General features: G+C 53.3%; 1 protein-coding gene across 2 annotated transcripts; it reads right to left on the reverse strand.

Moving 5' to 3' along the window:
• Window positions 1–298: 298 nt before the first annotated feature.
• LOC133361996 (protein Wnt-7b-like) lies at window positions 299–21,423 on the reverse strand. 2 transcript variants are annotated; one of them, XM_061580966.1, is made up of 5 exons: window positions 21,371–21,423; window positions 5,111–5,335; window positions 4,654–4,862; window positions 2,423–2,682; window positions 299–1,314 (listed from the first exon to the last, which is right to left on the reverse strand). In XM_061580966.1, exons 2-5 carry the CDS (start codon window positions 5,245–5,247, stop codon window positions 829–831), a joined length of 1,092 nt encoding a protein of 363 aa, XP_061436950.1. In that variant the 5' UTR covers window positions 5,248–5,335; window positions 21,371–21,423; the 3' UTR covers window positions 299–828. The 2 variants fall into 2 exon arrangements, with proteins under 2 accessions (XP_061436950.1, XP_061436951.1); XM_061580967.1 differs by lacking the exon at window positions 21,371–21,423 and adding an exon at window positions 20,595–20,654 and having other exon boundaries at window positions 5,111–5,313.
• Between the last annotated feature and the right edge of the window lie 217 nt (window positions 21,424–21,640).

A 21,640-nucleotide genomic window follows, 5' to 3' on the forward strand; every position in this document is an offset into this window, starting at 1 on the left:
TTTTCGAGACTAAGGTGCTTTGCAAACCCTCTGGCTACCATCAAAGGTTTGTATACGAGGCCATCCAAATTTACAAACACAGACATAATTTCAACCGTGATGAGGGGTACACACTTAGTAATCATTGGAAATATGTTATTAACCATGCAAAAAATATTTAACCACACATTTTTGGACCATCTGCCGCCCTTCCATGCGCACCTTTCCCTGTAAAACACGAGATCATCGAGTCCACGCATTTCCCCCGTGTTCGACGAGGGAAATGCTCGCCGGGGGGGGGGGGGGGGGGGGACGCTGGGATTCACTGGGAGATGCTGCACTCGGTGCCGGCGACATACAGAACTTGTGGGTCCTCGTGGTCAGCAAATCTGAGTGGGAGAAGCAGCATGTGGTTGGAGGGGCAGAGGTGGTGGTGGGGGGGAGGGGCAGGGCATGGTGAGCAATGTGGACGAGTCACCGACTCCTCCTCTCTCTCCCATCATGCTGAGATCTCGGTGGCTACTTTGTCCCAGGCTCGGGAGCCGATTGCAGATCTCTTGCAGGGATCCGCCTGGCGCCCCCCCCCCCCACCCCGTCGGCAATCACGCAGGGTGGCGGTGGGTGGGGTGGTGAGTGGGGTGGGGTGAGGGAGGGAAGTTGAGGGCAACTGCGAGGTGCGGAACGACAGCCGCGCCATCAGGCAGCGACATCCGCTGACACTTTTGTCCGGCCATGATTGTTGTTGCCAGGGGCGAGGCCCGTGGGGGCCATGGCCGACAGTCGACGGGGCGAGCGATCGAGCCGGCGGAGGAGTCGGGGCCCCAGCTTCCCAGCGAGCCGCCGCCGCCGTCACTTGCACGTGTACTCCTCCGCCCCCTCGCTGCACGTGCTGCAGCGCACGTAGCAGCACCAGCGGAACTCGCACTTGCAATGCCACGAGCGCGTGTACTGGCGCGTGTCGTAGCCGCGGCCGCAGCACAGCAGCTCGCAGCCGTCGGCGTGCGGCGACGTGCGGTTGCACGGGCGGCCGCGCGTGCCCACGCTGCCCGTCAGCCGGTCCTCCTCGCAGTAGCTAGGCGAGCTCTCGGTGAACACGAGCTCCGTGTGGAGCGGCTTGCGGTGGCCGCGCGAGCGCCTCGCCTGGAGGAAGGCGGGGTAGCGGTGGCGGTAGCGGCCGGCGTGCACCGGCTCCACGTGGACCGCCTCGTCGTACTTGCGCTTGAGTGCGGAGCCCACCTCGCGGAACTGGGGCAGCGTGGCCCAGCACGTCCTGGTGGTGCACGAGCCCAACACTCCGTGGCACTTGCACACCGTCTTCATCTTCTCCTCCAGCACCTGGCGGCGCGTGGTGGGGAGAGAGAGACGAGAGGGCAGGAGAGCATCGGGGAGGTAGGTGGGGACAAGTGGGGGGGGGGGGGGGAGACAAAAAGACAGAGAGAGACAGAGAGAGACAGAGAGAGACACAGAGAGACACAGAGAGACAGAGACAGACTTTGACTTTAATAATTTTATTACACCAGCGGCAATTGTGCTGGAGTTTTCCAATATATGAGCCTTCATGGCAACACACAAACATGTAATAAAAGACTCCATCAGCCACTGCTGGTCTCCGCTTGTCTTCTATTTAGGTTCTTCTCCGCACCCCGCTGGTCTCCTCCACGGACCAGCGTCGTCTCCTCTCGCGTGCCACGCACGCTCCTCCGTTAGCTCCTCTACTCCCGCACTCCGCACCCCGCTGGCCGACGGCGTGCTGAGGACCTTCGGCCACGTGGCCGATGGCGCGGATCTCTCACCACCCAGCGTGGCTCAGCCTCTCAACTTCCCCGACTGCCCCGATCTCTTCCGGGCTCCCACTTATATCCATTCCCCCCACGTGATCCTGACTCCTCCCCTTCCGGATCGTCAGATCCGGCCTTCCCATACTGCCCCGCTGGCTCCGCCCCCATTCACCTCGCCTCCCATTGGAGCTGCCGAGGTGACCGGTGGCCCCTCCCACACGCCCCGCAGACCAGGCTCCGCCCCCGCAATACCCCGGCCGTGTGATTGGACCAGAGCCCAGCAACAACCCCATTTACACTATGAGACACCTCCTTTACCAGTGGCAAAATATAGTGATAGGTTTTTACCCTTTCAACTGGTACAAAAACTGACATGTTTGCAAGAACCACAAGAACCACAACACAAGCAGTCAAAATGCAAACAAAAAGAAACAACTCTGATGATGATAATGATATGCACTGTCCTTGAAGTTAATTGGTCCACACTCGAGACAGCTTTCCTTAGCTAAAAATAAGCATTGTGCCGGAAAAATGACGAGGAGAAGAGGTAGGATAATGGGGGGTGGGAAGGGGGGAGGGAGAGAGTGGGGAGGGGTGATTTTGTTTTCAGCGCCTGCGTTGGATTGGATCTGGAGGAGTGCTTGGTGTGGGGAAATCGCTGACACCTTGCGCCCGGCGGCGTTGTTGTGCAGGTTCATGAGCGTGCACGCGCTCCGCTGGACCTCGCGCGCGTCCACGAAGAGGCGCGAGAACTCGAGGCTGTGGCTGAGGTCGGCCGAGCAGCCGCCCTGTGCATCGTAGAAGCCGCCCTGCTTGGCGCCGTCGCAGCCACACCAGCTCCGGTCGCCCCGGCCGCACGCCGCCGTGATGGCGTACGCCACGGCCGCCGCCATCACGGCGTGCGCGAAGGCCGCTTCTCGGCTACCTGCTCGTGTCGGGGAGCCCACGCACGGGGGGGGGGGGGGGGGGGCGGTGTGAGCAGCAGGGTGGTGGAGCAGGGACGCGTGGGAGGTGGGGGGGGGAGACGCGGGGTCGCGGTGATGGGGGTGGGGAAACAATTGATCGGCTGGATAAGGCAACTGCTGCATCATAAGCTCACGGGCAGCCTGCTGATAAATGGAGTCCTCTCTGAGGAGATACCAACTGGGTCAGGTGTGCGACAGGGGTGTCTCCCTATGTCACCGGTGTTATTCATATTGTGAATGGAGCCCTTTGCCCAGGCGGTCAGGGGAGCCAGCAAAAATAGCCATGTATATGGACGATGTCGTCATTTCCTGTGGGGATGTCTCCTCGGTATGGGAGGCCCTAGGACTCGCGGATAGATTATTTTTGGCCTCGGGATCTAACGTAAATGTGAGGAAGAGTGAGATGCTGATCTTCAGTGACCCCAGGCTATTCGAGGGCCGTCGACCGGTATAACGGTGCTGGGAGAGGCGATCAAGATCCTAGGGGTCAGCTTCTGTTGGCAGGACTCGGCGACGAAGCATTGGATGGGAAGGGAGAGGGCGGTGAGGGGCAGGCCGGCCGGCCGGGCGGACAGGCGCCTTCCAATGGATGGTAGAATGTTGGTCCCGAGGGTGGAAATCCTCCCGGCACTTATCTACCGGGCCTACGTGATCTCGCCGGGCGCGCAAATGGCGAAAAGACTGCAGCGAATGTTCTTCAGGTTCATCTGGGGAGGGGGGGGGGGGGGGGGCGCGATGGGCCGAGTGGAACGGGAAACGATGTGTAATAATAAAAGCGTCGAGAACGGTGGGAGGGGCGCCCCGAATATCACGTGCACCCTCGCCACGATCCTGGTCTGCGACACGCTGCACCTGTATTTCTCCAATGGACTCCAGGTGGAAGCCTCGTTACGTACGGCACAGGCAGGCGTGGCTCCTGCGGTGGCCAGGGACGGCTTCGTTGCCGCGCGGCACCCCCGCGGCTTGGCCTCAGGGGTGGTCGTGCACCGCGGCAAGCGAACACGTCGTGAGGCGTGAGCCGGCCCAGACACGCGCGTCGTGGATTCCCAGGGACGTCCTGGCGGAGACGTCTAAGCAGCAGGCTGGTACAGAGGTGCCAGGTGCACGGGGTGCCGTGCACCGACTACTTTAGAAAAACGTAACATCGCCAGCCCTGACGAAAAGGCAATGGGATTTATCCTGGCTGGCGGCCTGGGACAGGCCGGAATAAAGACGGTTCATGTGTTCCCGAAGATTGGCCCGCACCCTCAGTGCCCATTTGCTCGGGAGGTGTGGGAGTTATGTCAGCCTCTGCTGCCTCATTTTTGTCCAGTAAAGGCCACATTGCCCAATACAATTTGGGGGATGTTCAGACAGAGGGCGGGGGAGGTCTGGGCTCAGGCGTGGGCCGTCGTAAGCGCCGTGAAGGAGGCGGCCCTGTGGGCGGCGCGCGGGAGAGTGATTAAGGGCACCTGCATGTCGGCCGTTGGAAAGGGTGGTGTAGGTGGAGACAGAGATGGTGGGCAGTGACGCTGCAAATGAGAAATGGCGGTGGCCTCCACCCCCGTGTGGCACAGAGTTTGAGGACGGCCTCCGCTGCGAGGGTAGGCGGATTCATGTTTCTTCCCTGGCGACGGTAAACTTGTTCGCTCAAAGGTTGTGTGCAGGATGTGTCTCTCGTGTTTCATACTCGGTGCACCTGCTGTCAGGGAGAGTGGTGCAGGCACTGGTTGTTACAACAGGATCACCGGCTCGGGTTGTGGTCATGATTTCTCCTGTTCTTTTTCCTGTTCTAGGCAGAGGACTGCCCATGATTGAGAAATGAAAAAACTTTTAAATAAATAAGAAACGTGGCGCGTTGCGAGTTCTAGAATTCAGAGAGAGACGCACAGGGTGACCGCACACCGCGGGTCCGCCCCTCTGCCGAACTGACGCCGAGTCGGGGCGCTCACCGCCTGGGAGCTCCTGGCCGAACACCGTCTCCTCCCCCAGCGCCGAGCAATTCCAGCGGCTGAATCGGAACTGGTGCCGGCACTCGCCGATTCCCAGGCGCGCGCCCTCGCCGACCGCGACCATCGCGTCCGGGTGGCTCCGGCACAGCGCCCGCTGCTGTGGCGTCAGTCCCGGAATCTTGCCGCAGATCGTGTCCGCGGACAGCGCCCTGCGGCCATCGGGCAGGCAGACGGACGCACGGACGGGCGCGTGGACGGAGAGCCGCCCGGCGGCACCGTGACCCGCGCGAGCGAACGCAGCAGCAGCAGCAGCGTGCAGACTTCTCCCTCGACGATCTTCACAGCGACGCGTTGCCACTCATTGACCCGACATCGCCACCGCAGCCCCCCCCCCCCCCCCGTCACAACGCCGCGCGACGAGCCCGGCTTCTCGACGAGCCCGGCTTCTCTCTCTTACCCCACTCGCGAGTCGAAGAAGGCCGCCGTGAGAGCAGCAGCAATGCGGAGGAGGGGGCGGTGCGGCGGTGCCCAGCGGTGGACGCGCGCGCCACATGGCGCCGTCTGCCACGTGGCCGAGGTGCTGGCGCGCGCCATCTCGCGGAGTGTCACAGTGCCGCTGTGACGAGTCGAGCCAGACCACCTCGTCACACGCAGCAGCAGCTACACACACAGTGACACTCAGCTACACACAGTGACACTCAGCTACACACACACGCCTACACACAGTGACACTCAGCTACACACACACAGCTACACACAGTGACACTCAGCTACACACACACACCTACACACAGTGACACTCGGCTACACACAGTGACACTCAGCTATACACAGTGACACTCAGCTACACACACACAGCTACACACAGTGACACTCAGCTACACACAGTGACACTCAGCTACACACAGTGACACTCAGCTACACACACACACCTACACACAGTGACACTCAGCTACACACACACAGCTACACACAGTGACACTCAGCTACACACACACACCTACACACAGTGACACTCGGCTACACACAGTGACACTCAGCTATACACAGTGACACTCAGCTACACACACACAGCTACACACAGTGACACTCAGCTACACACAGTGACACTCAGCTACACACAGTGACACTCAGCTACACACACACAGCTACACACAGTGACACTCGGCTACACACAGTGACACTCAGCTATACACAGTGACACTCAGCTACACACACAGTGACACTCACCTACACACACACAGCTACACACAGTGACACTCAGCTACACACAGTGACACTCAGCTACACACACACAGCTACACACAGTGACACTCAGCTACACACAGTGACACTCAGCTACACACACACAGTGACACTCAGCTACACACAGTGACACTCAGCTACACACAGTGACACTCAGCTACACACAGTGACACTCAGCTACACACAGTGACACTCAGCTACACACACACAGTGATATTCAGCTACACACACACAGCTACACACACACAGTGACACTCACCTACACACACAGTGACACTCAGCTACACACACAGTGACACTCAGCTACACACACAGTGACACTCAGCTACACACACAGTGACACTCAGCTACACACACAGTGACACTCAGCTACACACACAGACACTCACCACACACAGTGACACACACCTACACACACAGACACTCACCACACACACAGTGACACACACCTACACACACACACTCACCACACACACAGTGACACACACCTACACACACACAGACACTCACCACACACACAGTGACACACACCTACACACGCAGACACTCACCACACACACAGTGACACACACCTACACACACAGAGACACTCACCACATACACAGTGACACACACCTACACACAGACACTCACCTACACACACAGTGACACACACCTACACACACACAGACACTCACCACACACACAGTGACACACACCTACACACACACAGACACTCACCTACACACACAGTGACACACACCTACACACACACAGACACTCACCTACACACACAGTGACACACACCTACACACACACAGACACTCACCACACACACAGTGGCACACACCTACACACACACAGACACTCACCTACACACACAGTGACACACACCTACACACACACAGACACTGACCTACACACACAGACACTCACCTACACACACAGTGACACACACCTACACACACACAGACACTCACCACACACACAGTGGCACACACCTACACACACACAGACACTCACCTACACACACACAGACACTCACCTACACACACAGTGACACACACCTACACACACACAGACACTCACCACACACACAGTGACACACACCTACACACAGTGACACACACCTACACACACACAGACACTCACCTACACACACAGTGGCACACACCTACACACACACAGACACTCACCTACACACACAGTGACACACACCTACACACACAGACACTGACCTACACACACAGACACTCACCTACACACACAGTGACACACACCTACACACACACAGACACTCACCACACACACAGTGGCACACACCTACACACACACAGACACTCACCTACACACACACAGACACTCACCTACACACACAGTGACACACACCTACACACACACAGACACTCACCACACACCACAGTGACACACACCTACACACAGTGACACACACCTACACACACACAGACACTCACCTACACACACAGTGACACACACCTACACACAGACACTCAGCTACACACACAGACACTCACCTACACACACACAGACACTCACCACACACACAGTGACACTCACCTACACACACACAGACACTCACCACACACACAGACACTCACCTACACACACACAGACACTCACCTACACACACAGACACTCACCTACACACACACAGACACTCACCTACACACACACAGACACTCACCACACACACAGTGACACACACCTACACACACACAGACACTCACCACACACACAGTGACACACACCTACACACACACAGTGACACACACCTACACACACAGACACTCACCACACACACAGTGACACACACCTACACACAGTGACACACACCTACACACACACAGACACTCACCTACACACACACAGTGACACACACCTACACACACACAGACACACACCTACACACACAGACACACACCTACACACACAGACACTCACCTACACACACAGACACTCACCTACACACAGTGACACACACCTACACACACACAGACACTCACCACACACACAGTGACACTCACCTACACACACACAGACACTCACCTACACACACACAGACACTCACCACACACACAGTGACACACACCTACACACACAGACACTCACCTACACACACACAGACACTCACCACACACACAGTGACACACACCTACACACACACAGACACTCACCACACACACAGTGACACACACCTACACACACACAGACACTCACCACACACACAGTGACACTCACCTACACACACACAGACACTCACCACACACACAGTGACACACACCTACACACAGTGACACACACCTACACACACACAGACACTCACCTACACACACAGTGACACACACCTACACACAGACACTCACCTACACACACAGACACTCACCTACACACACAGTGACACACACCTACACACACACAGACACTCACCTACACACACACAGACACTCACCTACACACACAGTGACACACACCTACACACACTACAGACACACACCTACACACACCAGACACTCACCACACACACAGTGACACACACCTACACACAGTGACACACACCTACACACACACAGACACTCACCTACACACACAGTGACACACACCTACACACAGACACTCACCTACACACACAGACACTCACCTACACACACACAGACACTCACCACACACACAGTGACACTCACCTACACACACACAGACACTCACCACACACACAGACACTCACCTACACACACACAGACACTCACCTACACACACAGACACTCACCTACACACACACAGACACTCACCTACACACACACAGACACTCACCACACACACAGTGACACACACCTACACACACACAGACACTCACCACACACACAGTGACACACACCTACACACACACAGTGACACACACCTACACACACAGACACTCACCACACACACAGTGACACACACCTACACACAGTGACACACACCTACACACACACAGACACTCACCTACACACACACAGTGACACACACCTACACACACACAGACACACACCTACACACACAGACACACACCTACACACACAGACACTCACCTACACACACAGACACTCACCTACACACACAGTGACACACACCTACACACACACAGACACTCACCACACACACAGTGACACTCACCTACACACACACAGACACTCACCTACACACACACAGACACTCACCTACACACACACAGACACTCACCACACACACAGTGACACACACCTACACACACAGACACTCACCTACACACACACAGACACTCACCACACACACAGTGACACACACCTACACACACACAGACACTCACCACACACACAGTGACACACACCTACACACACACAGACACTCACCACACACAGTGACACTCACCTACACACACAGTGACACACACCTACACACACAGACACTCACCACACACACAGTGACACACACCTACACACAGTGACACACACCTACACACACACAGACACTCACCTACACACACACAGTGACACACACCTACACACACACAGACACACACCTACACACACAGACACACACCTACACACACAGACACTCACCTACACACACAGACACTCACCTACACACACAGACACACACCTACACACACACAGACACACACCTACACACACAGACACACACCTACACACACAGACACACACCTACACACACACAGACACTCACCACACACACAGTGACACACACCTACACACACACAGACACTCACCACACACACAGTGACACTCACCTACACACAGAGTGACACACACCTACACACACACAGACACTCACCACACACACAGTGACACTCACCTACACACACACAGACACTCACCACACACAGTGACACTCACCTACACACACAGTGACACTCACCTACACACACACAGACACTCACCACACACACAGTGACACTCACCTACACACACAGTGACACACACCTACACACACAGACACTCACCTACACACACACAGACACTCACCTACACACACACAGACACTCACCTACACACACAGTGACACACACCTACACACACACAGACACCTCACCTACACACACACAGACACTCACCTACACACACAGTGACACACACCTACACACACAGACACACACCTACACACACACAGACACTCACCTACACACACACAGACACTCACCTACACACACAGTGACACACACCTACACACACAGACACTCACCTACACACACACAGTGACACACACCTACACACACAGACACTCACCTACACACACACAGACACTCACCTACACACACAAACACTCACCTACACACACACAGTGACACTCAGCTACACACACAGACACTCACCACACACAGTGACACACACCTACACACACAGACACTCACCACACACACAGTGACACACACCTACACACACACACTCACCACACACACAGTGACACACACCTACACACACACAGACACTCACCACACACACAGTGACACACACCTACACACGCAGACACTCACCACACACACAGTGACACACACCTACACACACAGAGACACTCACCACATACACAGTGACACACACCTACACACAGACACTCACCTACACACACAGTGACACACACCTACACACACACAGACACTCACCACACACACAGTGACACACACCTACACACACACAGACACTCACCTACACACACAGTGACACACACCTACACACACACAGACACTCACCTACACACACAGTGACACACACCTACACACACACAGACACTCACCACACACACAGTGGCACACACCTACACACACACAGACACTCACCTACACACACAGTGACACACACCTACACACACACAGACACTGACCTACACACACAGACACTCACCTACACACACAGTGACACACACCTACACACACACAGACACTCACCACACACACAGTGGCACACACCTACACACACACAGACACTCACCTACACACACACAGACACTCACCTACACACACAGTGACACACACCTACACACACACAGACACTCACCACACACACAGTGACACACACCTACACACAGTGACACACACCTACACACACACAGACACTCACCTACACACACAGTGGCACACACCTACACACACACAGACACTCACCTACACACACAGTGACACACACCTACACACACACAGACACTGACCTACACACACAGACACTCACCTACACACACAGTGACACACACCTACACACACACAGACACTCACCACACACACAGTGGCACACACCTACACACACACAGACACTCACCTACACACACACAGACACTCACCTACACACACAGTGACACACACCTACACACACACAGACACTCACCACACACACAGTGACACACACCTACACACAGTGACACACACCTACACACACACAGACACTCACCTACACACACAGTGACACACACCTACACACAGACACTCACCTACACACACAGACACTCACCTACACACACACAGACACTCACCACACACACAGTGACACTCACCTACACACACACAGACACTCACCACACACACAGACACTCACTACACACACACAGACACTCACCTACACACACAGACACTCACCTACACACACACAGACACTCACCTACACACACACAGACACTCACCACACACACAGTGACACACACCTACACACACACAGACACTCACCACACACACAGTGACACACACCTACACACACACAGTGACACACACCTACACACACAGACACTCACCACACACACAGTGACACACACCTACACACAGTGACACACACCTACACACACACAGACACTCACCTACACACACAGTGACACACACCTACACACACACAGACACACACCTACACACACAGACACACACCTACACACACAGACACTCACCTACACACACAGACACTCACCTACACACACAGTGACACACACCTACACACACACAGACACTCACCACACACACAGTGACACTCACCTACACACACACAGACACTCACCTACACACACACAGACACTCACCACACACACAGTGACACACACCTACACACACAGACACTCACCTACACACACACAGACACTCACCACACACACAGTGACACACACCTACACACACACAGACACTCACCACACACACAGTGACACACACCTACACACACACAGACACTCACCACACACACAGTGACACTCACCTACACACACACAGACACTCACCACACACACAGTGACACACACCTACACACAGTGACACACACCTACACACACACAGACACTCACCTACACACACAGTGACACACACCTACACACAGACACTCACCTACACACACAGACACTCACCTACACACACAGTGACACACACCTACACACACACAGACACTCACCTACACACACACAGACACTCACCTACACACACAGTGACACACACCTACACACACACAGACACACACCTACACACACACAGACACTCACCACACACACAGTGACACACACCTACACACAGTGACACACACCTACACACACACAGACACTCACCTACACACACAGTGACACACACCTACCACAGACACTCCACCTACACACACAGACACTCACCTACACACACACAGACACTCACCACACACACAGTGACACTCACCTACACACACACAGACACTCACCACACACACAGACACTCACCTACACACACACAGACACTCACCTACACACACAGACACTCACCTACACACACACAGACACTCACCTACACACACACAGACACTCACCACACACACAGTGACACACACCTACACACACACAGACACTCACCACACACACAGTGACACACACCTACACACACACAGTGACACACACCTACACACACAGACACTCACCACACACACAGTGACACACACCTACACACAGTGACACACACCTACACACACACAGACACTCACCTACACACACACAGTGACACACACCTACACACACACAGACACACACCTACACACACAGACACACACCTACACACACAGACACTCACCTACACACACAGACACTCACCTACACACACAGTGACACACACCTACACACACACAGACACTCACCACACACACAGTGACACTCACCTACACACACACAGACACTCACCTACACACACACAGACACTCACCTACACACACACAGACACTCACCACACACACAGTGACACACACCTACACACACAGACACTCACCTACACACACACAGACACTCACCACACACACAGTGACACACACCTACACACACACAGACACTCACCACACACACAGTGACACACACCTACACACACACAGACACTCACCACACACAGTGACACTCACCTACACACACAGTGACACACACCTACACACACAGACACTCACCACACACACAGTGACACACACCTACACACAGTGACACACACCTACACACACACAGACACTCACCTACACACACACAGTGACACAACACCTACAACACACACAGACACACCACCTACACACACAGACACTCACCTACACACACAGACACTCACCTACACACACAGACACTCACCTACACCACACAGACACACACCTACACACACAGACACACACCTACACACACAGACACACACCCTACACACACAGACACACACCTACACACACACAGACACTCACCACACACACAGTGACACACACCCTACACACACACAGACACTCACCACACACACAGTGACACACACCTACACACACAGGACACTCACCTACACCACACACAGACACTCACCACACACACAGTGACACACACCCTACACACACACAGACACTCACCACACACACAGTGACACACACCTACACACACACAGACACTCACCACACACACAGTGACACTCACCTACACACCACACAGACACTCACCACACACACAGTGACACACACCTACACACAGTGACACACACCTACACACACACAGACACTCACCTACACACACAGTGACACACACCTACACACAGACACTCACCTACACACACAGACACTCACCTACACACACAGTGACACACACCTACACACACACAGACACTACCTACACACACACAGACACTCACCTACACACACAGTGACACACACCTACACACACACAGACACACACCTACACACACACAGACACTCACCACACACACAGTGACACACACCTACACACAGTGACACACACCTACACACACACAGACACTCACCTACACACACAGTGACACACACCTACACACAGACACTCACCTACACACACAGACACTCACCTACACACACACAGACACTCACCACACACACAGTGACACTCACCTACACACACACAGACACTCACCACACACACAGACACTCACCTACACACACACAGACACTCACCTACACACACAGACACTCACCTACACACACACAGACACTCACCTACACACACACAGACACTCACCACACACACAGTGACACACACCTACACACACACAGACACTCACCACACACACAGTGACACACACCTACACACACACAGTGACACACACCTACACACACAGACACTCACCACACACACAGTGACACACACCTACACACAGTGACACACACCTACACACACACAGACACTCACCTACACACACACAGTGACACACACCTACACACACACAGACACACACCTACACACACAGACACACACCTACACACACAGACACTCACCTACACACACAGACACTCACCTACACACACAGTGACACAACACCTACACACACACAGACACTCACCACACACACAGACACTCACCTACACACACACAGACACTCACCTACACACACAGACACTCACCTACACACACACAGACACTCACCTACACACACACAGACACTCACCACACACACAGTGACACAACCTACACACACACAGACACTCACCACACACACAGTGACACACACCTACACACACCCAGTGACACACACCTACACACACAGACACTCACCACACACACAGTGACACACACCTAAACACAGTGACACACACCTACACACACACAGACACTCACCTACACACACACAGTGACACACACCTACACACACACAGACACACACCTACACACACAGACACACACCTACACACACAGACACTCACCTACACACACAGACACTCACCTACACACACAGTGACACACACCTACACACACACAGACACTCACCACACACACAGTGACACTCACCTACACACACACAGACACTCACCTACACACACACAGACACTCACCTACACACACACAGACACTCACCACACACACAGTGACACACACCTACACACACAGACACTCACCTACACACACACAGACACTCACCACACACACAGTGACACACACCCTACACACACACAGACACTCACCACACACACAGTGACACACACCTACACACACACAGACACTCACCACACCACAGTGACACTCACCTACACACACAGTGACACACACCTACACACACAGACACTCACCACACACACAGTGACACACACCTACACACAGTGACACACACCTACACACACACAGACACTCACCTACACACACACAGTGACACACACCTACACACACACAGACACACACCTACACACACAGACACACACCTACACACACAGACACTCACCTACACACCAGACACTCACCTACACACACAGACAACACACCTACACCACACACCCTACACACAGACACACACCTACACACACAGACACACACCTACACACACACAGACCACTCACCACATACACAGTGACACACACCTACACACACACAGACACTCACCACACACACAGTGACACACACCTACACACACAGACACTCACCTACACACACACAGACACTCACCACACACACAGTGACCACACACTACACACACACAGACACTCACCACACACACAGTGACACACACCTAACACACACAGACACTCACCACACACACAGTGACACTCACCTACACACACACAGACACTCACCACACACACAGTGACACACACCTACACACAGTGACACACACCTACACACACACAGACACTCACCTACACACACAGTGACACACACCTACACACAGACACTCACCTACACACACAGACACTCACCTACACACACAGTGACACACACCTACACACACACAGACACTCACCTACACACAGACACAGATCACCTCACCTACACACACACAGTGGACACACACCTACACACACACAGACACACACTACACACACACAGACACTCACCACACACACAGTGACACACACCTACACACAGTGACACACACCTACACACACACAGACACTCACCTACACACACAGTGACACACACCTACACACAGACACTCACCTACACACACAGACACTCACCTACACACACACAGACACTCACCACACACACAGTGACACTCACCTACACACACACAGACCTCACCACACACACAGACACTCACCTACACACACACAGACACTCAACCTACACACACAGACCACTCACCTACACACACACAGACACTCACCTACACACACACAGACACTCACCACACACACAGTGACACACACCTACACACACACAGACACTCACCACACACACAGTGACACACACCTACACACACACAGTGACACACAACCTACACACACAGACACTCACCACACACACAGTGACACACACCTACACACAGTGACACACACCTACACACACACAGACACTCACCTACACACACACAGTGACACACACCTACACACACACAGACACACACCTACACACACAGACACACACCTACACACACAGACACTCACCTACACACACAGACACTCACCTACACACACAGTGACACACACCTACACACACACAGACACTCACCACACACACAGTGACACTCACCTACACACACACAGACACTCACCTACACACACACAGACACTCACCTACACACACACAGACACTCACCACACACACAGTGACACACACCTACACACACAGACACTCACCTACACACACACAGACACTCACCACACACACAGTGACACACACCCTACACACACAACAGACACTCACCACACACACAGTGACACACACCTACACACACACAGACACTCACCACACACAGTGACACTCACCTACACACACAGTGACACACACCTACACACACAGACACTCACCACACACACAGTGACACACACCTACACACAGTGACACACACCTACACACACACGACACTCACCTACACACACACAGTGGACACACACCTACACACACACAGACACACACCTACACACACAGACACAACACCTACACAACAGACACTCACCTACACACACAGACACTACCTACACACACAGACACACACCTACACACACCAGACACACAACCTACACACACAGACACACACCTACACACACAGACACACACCTACACACACACACAGACACTCACCACACACACCAGTGACACACACCTACACACACACAGACACTCACCACACACACAGTGACACTCACCTACACACAGAGTGACACACACCTACACACACACAGACACTCACCACACACACAGTGACACTCACCTACACACACACAGACACTCACCACACCACAGTGGACACTCACCTACACACACAGTGACACTCACCTACACACACACAGACACTCACCACACACACAGTACACTCACCTACACACACAGTGACACACACCTACACACACAACACTCACCTACACACACACAGACACTCACCTACACCTACACCTACACACACACAGACAATCACCTACACACACAGTGACACACACCTACACACACACAGACACTCCCTACACAAACACAGACACTCACCGACACACACAGGGACAACACCTACACACACAGACACACACCTACCAACCACACAGACACTCACCTACACACACATCAGACACTCCACTCTACACACACAGTGACACACACCTACACACACAGACACGTCCACCTACACAACCACCAGTGACACACACCTACACACACAGACACTCACCTTACACAACCACAGACACCTCACCTACAACACCAGACACTCCCCTACACACACACAGTGACACACACCGTACACACACAGACCACTCACCTACACACACACAGTGACACACACCTACACACACAGGACACTCACCTACACACACAGACACTCACCTACACACACACAGCACTCACCTACACCCCACAAGTGACACACACCTACCCACAAGACACTCACCTACACACACAGTGACACCACATACACACACAGACACTCACCTACACACACAGACACTCACCACACACCAGACACTCACCTACACACACAGTGACACACACCACACACAGACACTCACCTACACACACAGTGACACACACCTCACACACAGACACTCACCTACACACACAGTGACACACACCTACACACAGTGACACACACCTACACACACACAGACACTCACCTACACACACACAGACACTCACCTACACACACAGTGACACACACAGACACTCACCTACACACACAGACACTCACCTACACACACACAGACACTCACCTACACACACAGACACTCACCTACACACACACAGACACTCACCTACACACACACAGACACTCACCTACACACACACAGACACTCACCTACACACACAGACACTCACCTACACACACACAGACACTCACCTACACACACAGACACTCACCTACACACACAGACACTCACCTACACACACAGTGACACACACCTACACACACACAGACACTCACCCACACCACAGTGACCCAGCACTTACACACACAGACATCACCTAACACACACACAGACACTCACCTACACACACACAGACACTCACCTACACACACAGACACTCACCTACACACACAGTGACACACACCTACACACACACAGCACCTCACCTACCCACACACAGACACTCACCTACACACACAGACACTCCACCTACACACACAGACACTCACATACAACACACAGTGACACTCAGCTACACACACACAGTGACACCTCAGCTACACACACACAGTGACCCTCAGCTACACACACACAGTGACACCACCTACACACACAGACACTCACCTACACACACACAGTGACACTCACCACACACACACAGAACACTCATCACACACACAGTGACACACACCTACACGCACACAGACACTCACCTACACACACACAGGACACTCACCTACACACACACAGTGACACACACCTACACACACACAGACACTCACCTACAACACACAGTGACACACACCTACACACACACAGACACTCACCTACACACACAGTGACACACACCTACACACACACAGACACTCACCTACACACACACAGACACTCACCTACACACACAGTGACACACACCTACACACAGGACACTTCACCTACACACACAGACACTCACCTACACACACAGTGACACACACCTACACACACAGTGACAACACACCTACACACACACAGACACTCACCTACACATACAGACACTCACCTACACACACACAGACACTCACCTACACACACAGACACTCACCACACACACAGTGACACACACTACACCACACACAGACACTCACCTACACACACAGACACTAACCACACACACAGTGACACACACCTACACACACACAGACACTCACCTACACACACACGGCTGCGGCCGTGGTGGAAATCCTCTATGAAAAGTAGTTAAGGGGCCGTCCATAAATGACGTCACGCCAGGTGCGTGACGTCATTTAATGACGGCCCCTAATCGATGCACACAAACACATTTAGAATAATTGATTCTCGATGGGCTTTAATTGATGAAGCAAGCAGGTGTAATCAATTCCGTCGTGTGTTCTAATTGCCCAAATCGCGCTGTGAGATGCACGTGCACGTGGCACCTTGACCAAGTCATTCAGGACATGTGAGCCACATCTCACGCCCCTCCGCCCCCAGAGCCACGACACCATTCGCCACCCTCGCCGGTGGGATACACGTCGAAACCTCATCGTCGTGTTGTCGATGACAGTCACTTCACACACACATCGTATAGTCGATGACAGTCACTTCACACACACATCGTGTTGTCGATGACAGTCACTTTACACACACATCGTATAGTCGATGACAGTCACTTCACACACACATCGTGTTGTCGATGACAGTCACTTCACACACACATCGTATAGTCGATGACAGTCACTTCACACACACATCGTGTTGTCGATGACAGTCACTTCACACACACATCGTATAGTCGATGACAGTCACTTCACACACACCATCGGTTGTCGATGACAGTCACTTCACACACACATCGTGTTGTCGATACAGTCACTTCACACACATCGTCGTGCGGATCCACCTCGTCACGGGAGAGAACAGGACTCGCCAAATAAAAACGAAGCAATTGCAACATTGTCACTGGTAGGAACCTCCTAGTTACACCAGCCCACAGGGGATTATTGTGTCCGTCCGTCCGTCGTGCAGGGAGGGGCCTGGGTGGGGAGGGAGGGGCTGGGTGGGGAGGGGAGGGTGGGGAGGGGCTGGGGTGGGGAGGGTGGGGCTGGGTGGGGGGGTGGGAGGGTGGGGCTGGGTGGGGAGGGAGGGGCTGGGTGGGGGAGGGTGGGCTGGGTGGGGAGGGGCTGGTCCACCCCGTGGTGCCCTTATAAAACTCAACGTTTCACCTACTCACGCCGGCTTGTGCCCGCCCTCACAGTCGGCATATTTGCGGAATACACCACGCAGTGGCCGTTGACCCTGCAGGCCATTGAGCGAGCAACCCGACGTTCCTAGCAGCTCCCTCCGCAGCAGCAGGAATGTGTTCAGTGGCAACTTAGCGGTGTGAAGCCAGGCTCAGATGTCCTTCAATGATGGGATGAACAGATCTGACGTCAGCTGCTGCACGTGTGTGTGCTGTGCTAACTTCCTGCTTCCACTCTTATAAAGAGTTCCAGAGGAAACCTAAAATAAACTATTGTTTTGTTACAACCTCCGTGTTCAACAGAGTTAATATACTTTACATTGTCACACACCATCTTTACACTGTCACAACTGATAGACTTTACTGCAAACACAAACTTGACACTGTCACACACAGTGCCATGGTAAACCGTGGTGGTGTGGAGTTTACACCAGACACCCCGCCCCGGTTTTCCCCTCCACATTCAACATCAGCGTCTTTGACAGACAGACATTGACACACGTAGTCTTGGTTCGTTCGGTAAAGTCACGTAGATAGGAAATAAAAATAACAGATCATGAAATTAAATTTAAAAAACACCACTTGTGCTGCGATCGAAACGTCGTGGGTTTATTCTTTATTTGCAATTTTTTATTTTATTTAACATTATTATCTGTTATTTTTTTTAATCTCCGTGACTTCACCGAAAGAACCAAGAATATGAATTGCTGCAGTTACGAAAGTTTCAAGTCAAAACACCGAGACACGCGTTGACAAAACCCACCTTGTTGTTGTTGTGGGCAGGTAGCTTCTGTAAACAAGAGCGGTACAGCAGCTCAGGCGGGCTTGGGCTGTAAAAAAACGAAAAAAAAAACTGCGTTAATATCTACAATAAACCAAAGTGACAAAGTAGCGAGCCGCGTGAAGACAAATTAAACTTAAGGGAGGGAATTAAAGCAAACGCGACCAGGCGAGGGCAGGAGGCAAGGCCCCGCGTGTCTAGGCCCCGCGTTGTAAAGTTCCAACTTGGACATCGATTCACAAGCTGCTGCTG

The sequence above is a fragment of the Lethenteron reissneri genome, unplaced genomic scaffold (assembly GCF_015708825.2).
Source record: "Lethenteron reissneri isolate LAM-NWPU_2019-01 unplaced genomic scaffold, ASM1570882v1 scaffold_1323, whole genome shotgun sequence".
NCBI lineage: Eukaryota > Metazoa > Chordata > Hyperoartia > Petromyzontiformes > Petromyzontidae > Lethenteron > Lethenteron reissneri.

Excerpts from the sequence above, each read along its gene's own strand:
- LOC133361996 (XM_061580966.1), bottom strand. The coding sequence starts at position 5,247 with ATGGCGCGCGCCAGCACCTCGGCCACGTGGCAGACGGCGCCATGTGGC. Across the intron at positions 2,683-4,653 it reads CGGCCAGGAGCTCCCAGGCG|GTAGCCGAGAAGCGGCCTTC; the intron begins GTGAGCGCCCCG and ends CGACACGAGCAG. Across the intron at positions 1,315-2,422 it reads ACAACGCCGCCGGGCGCAAG|GTGCTGGAGGAGAAGATGAA; the intron begins GTGTCAGCGATT and ends ACGCGCCGCCAG.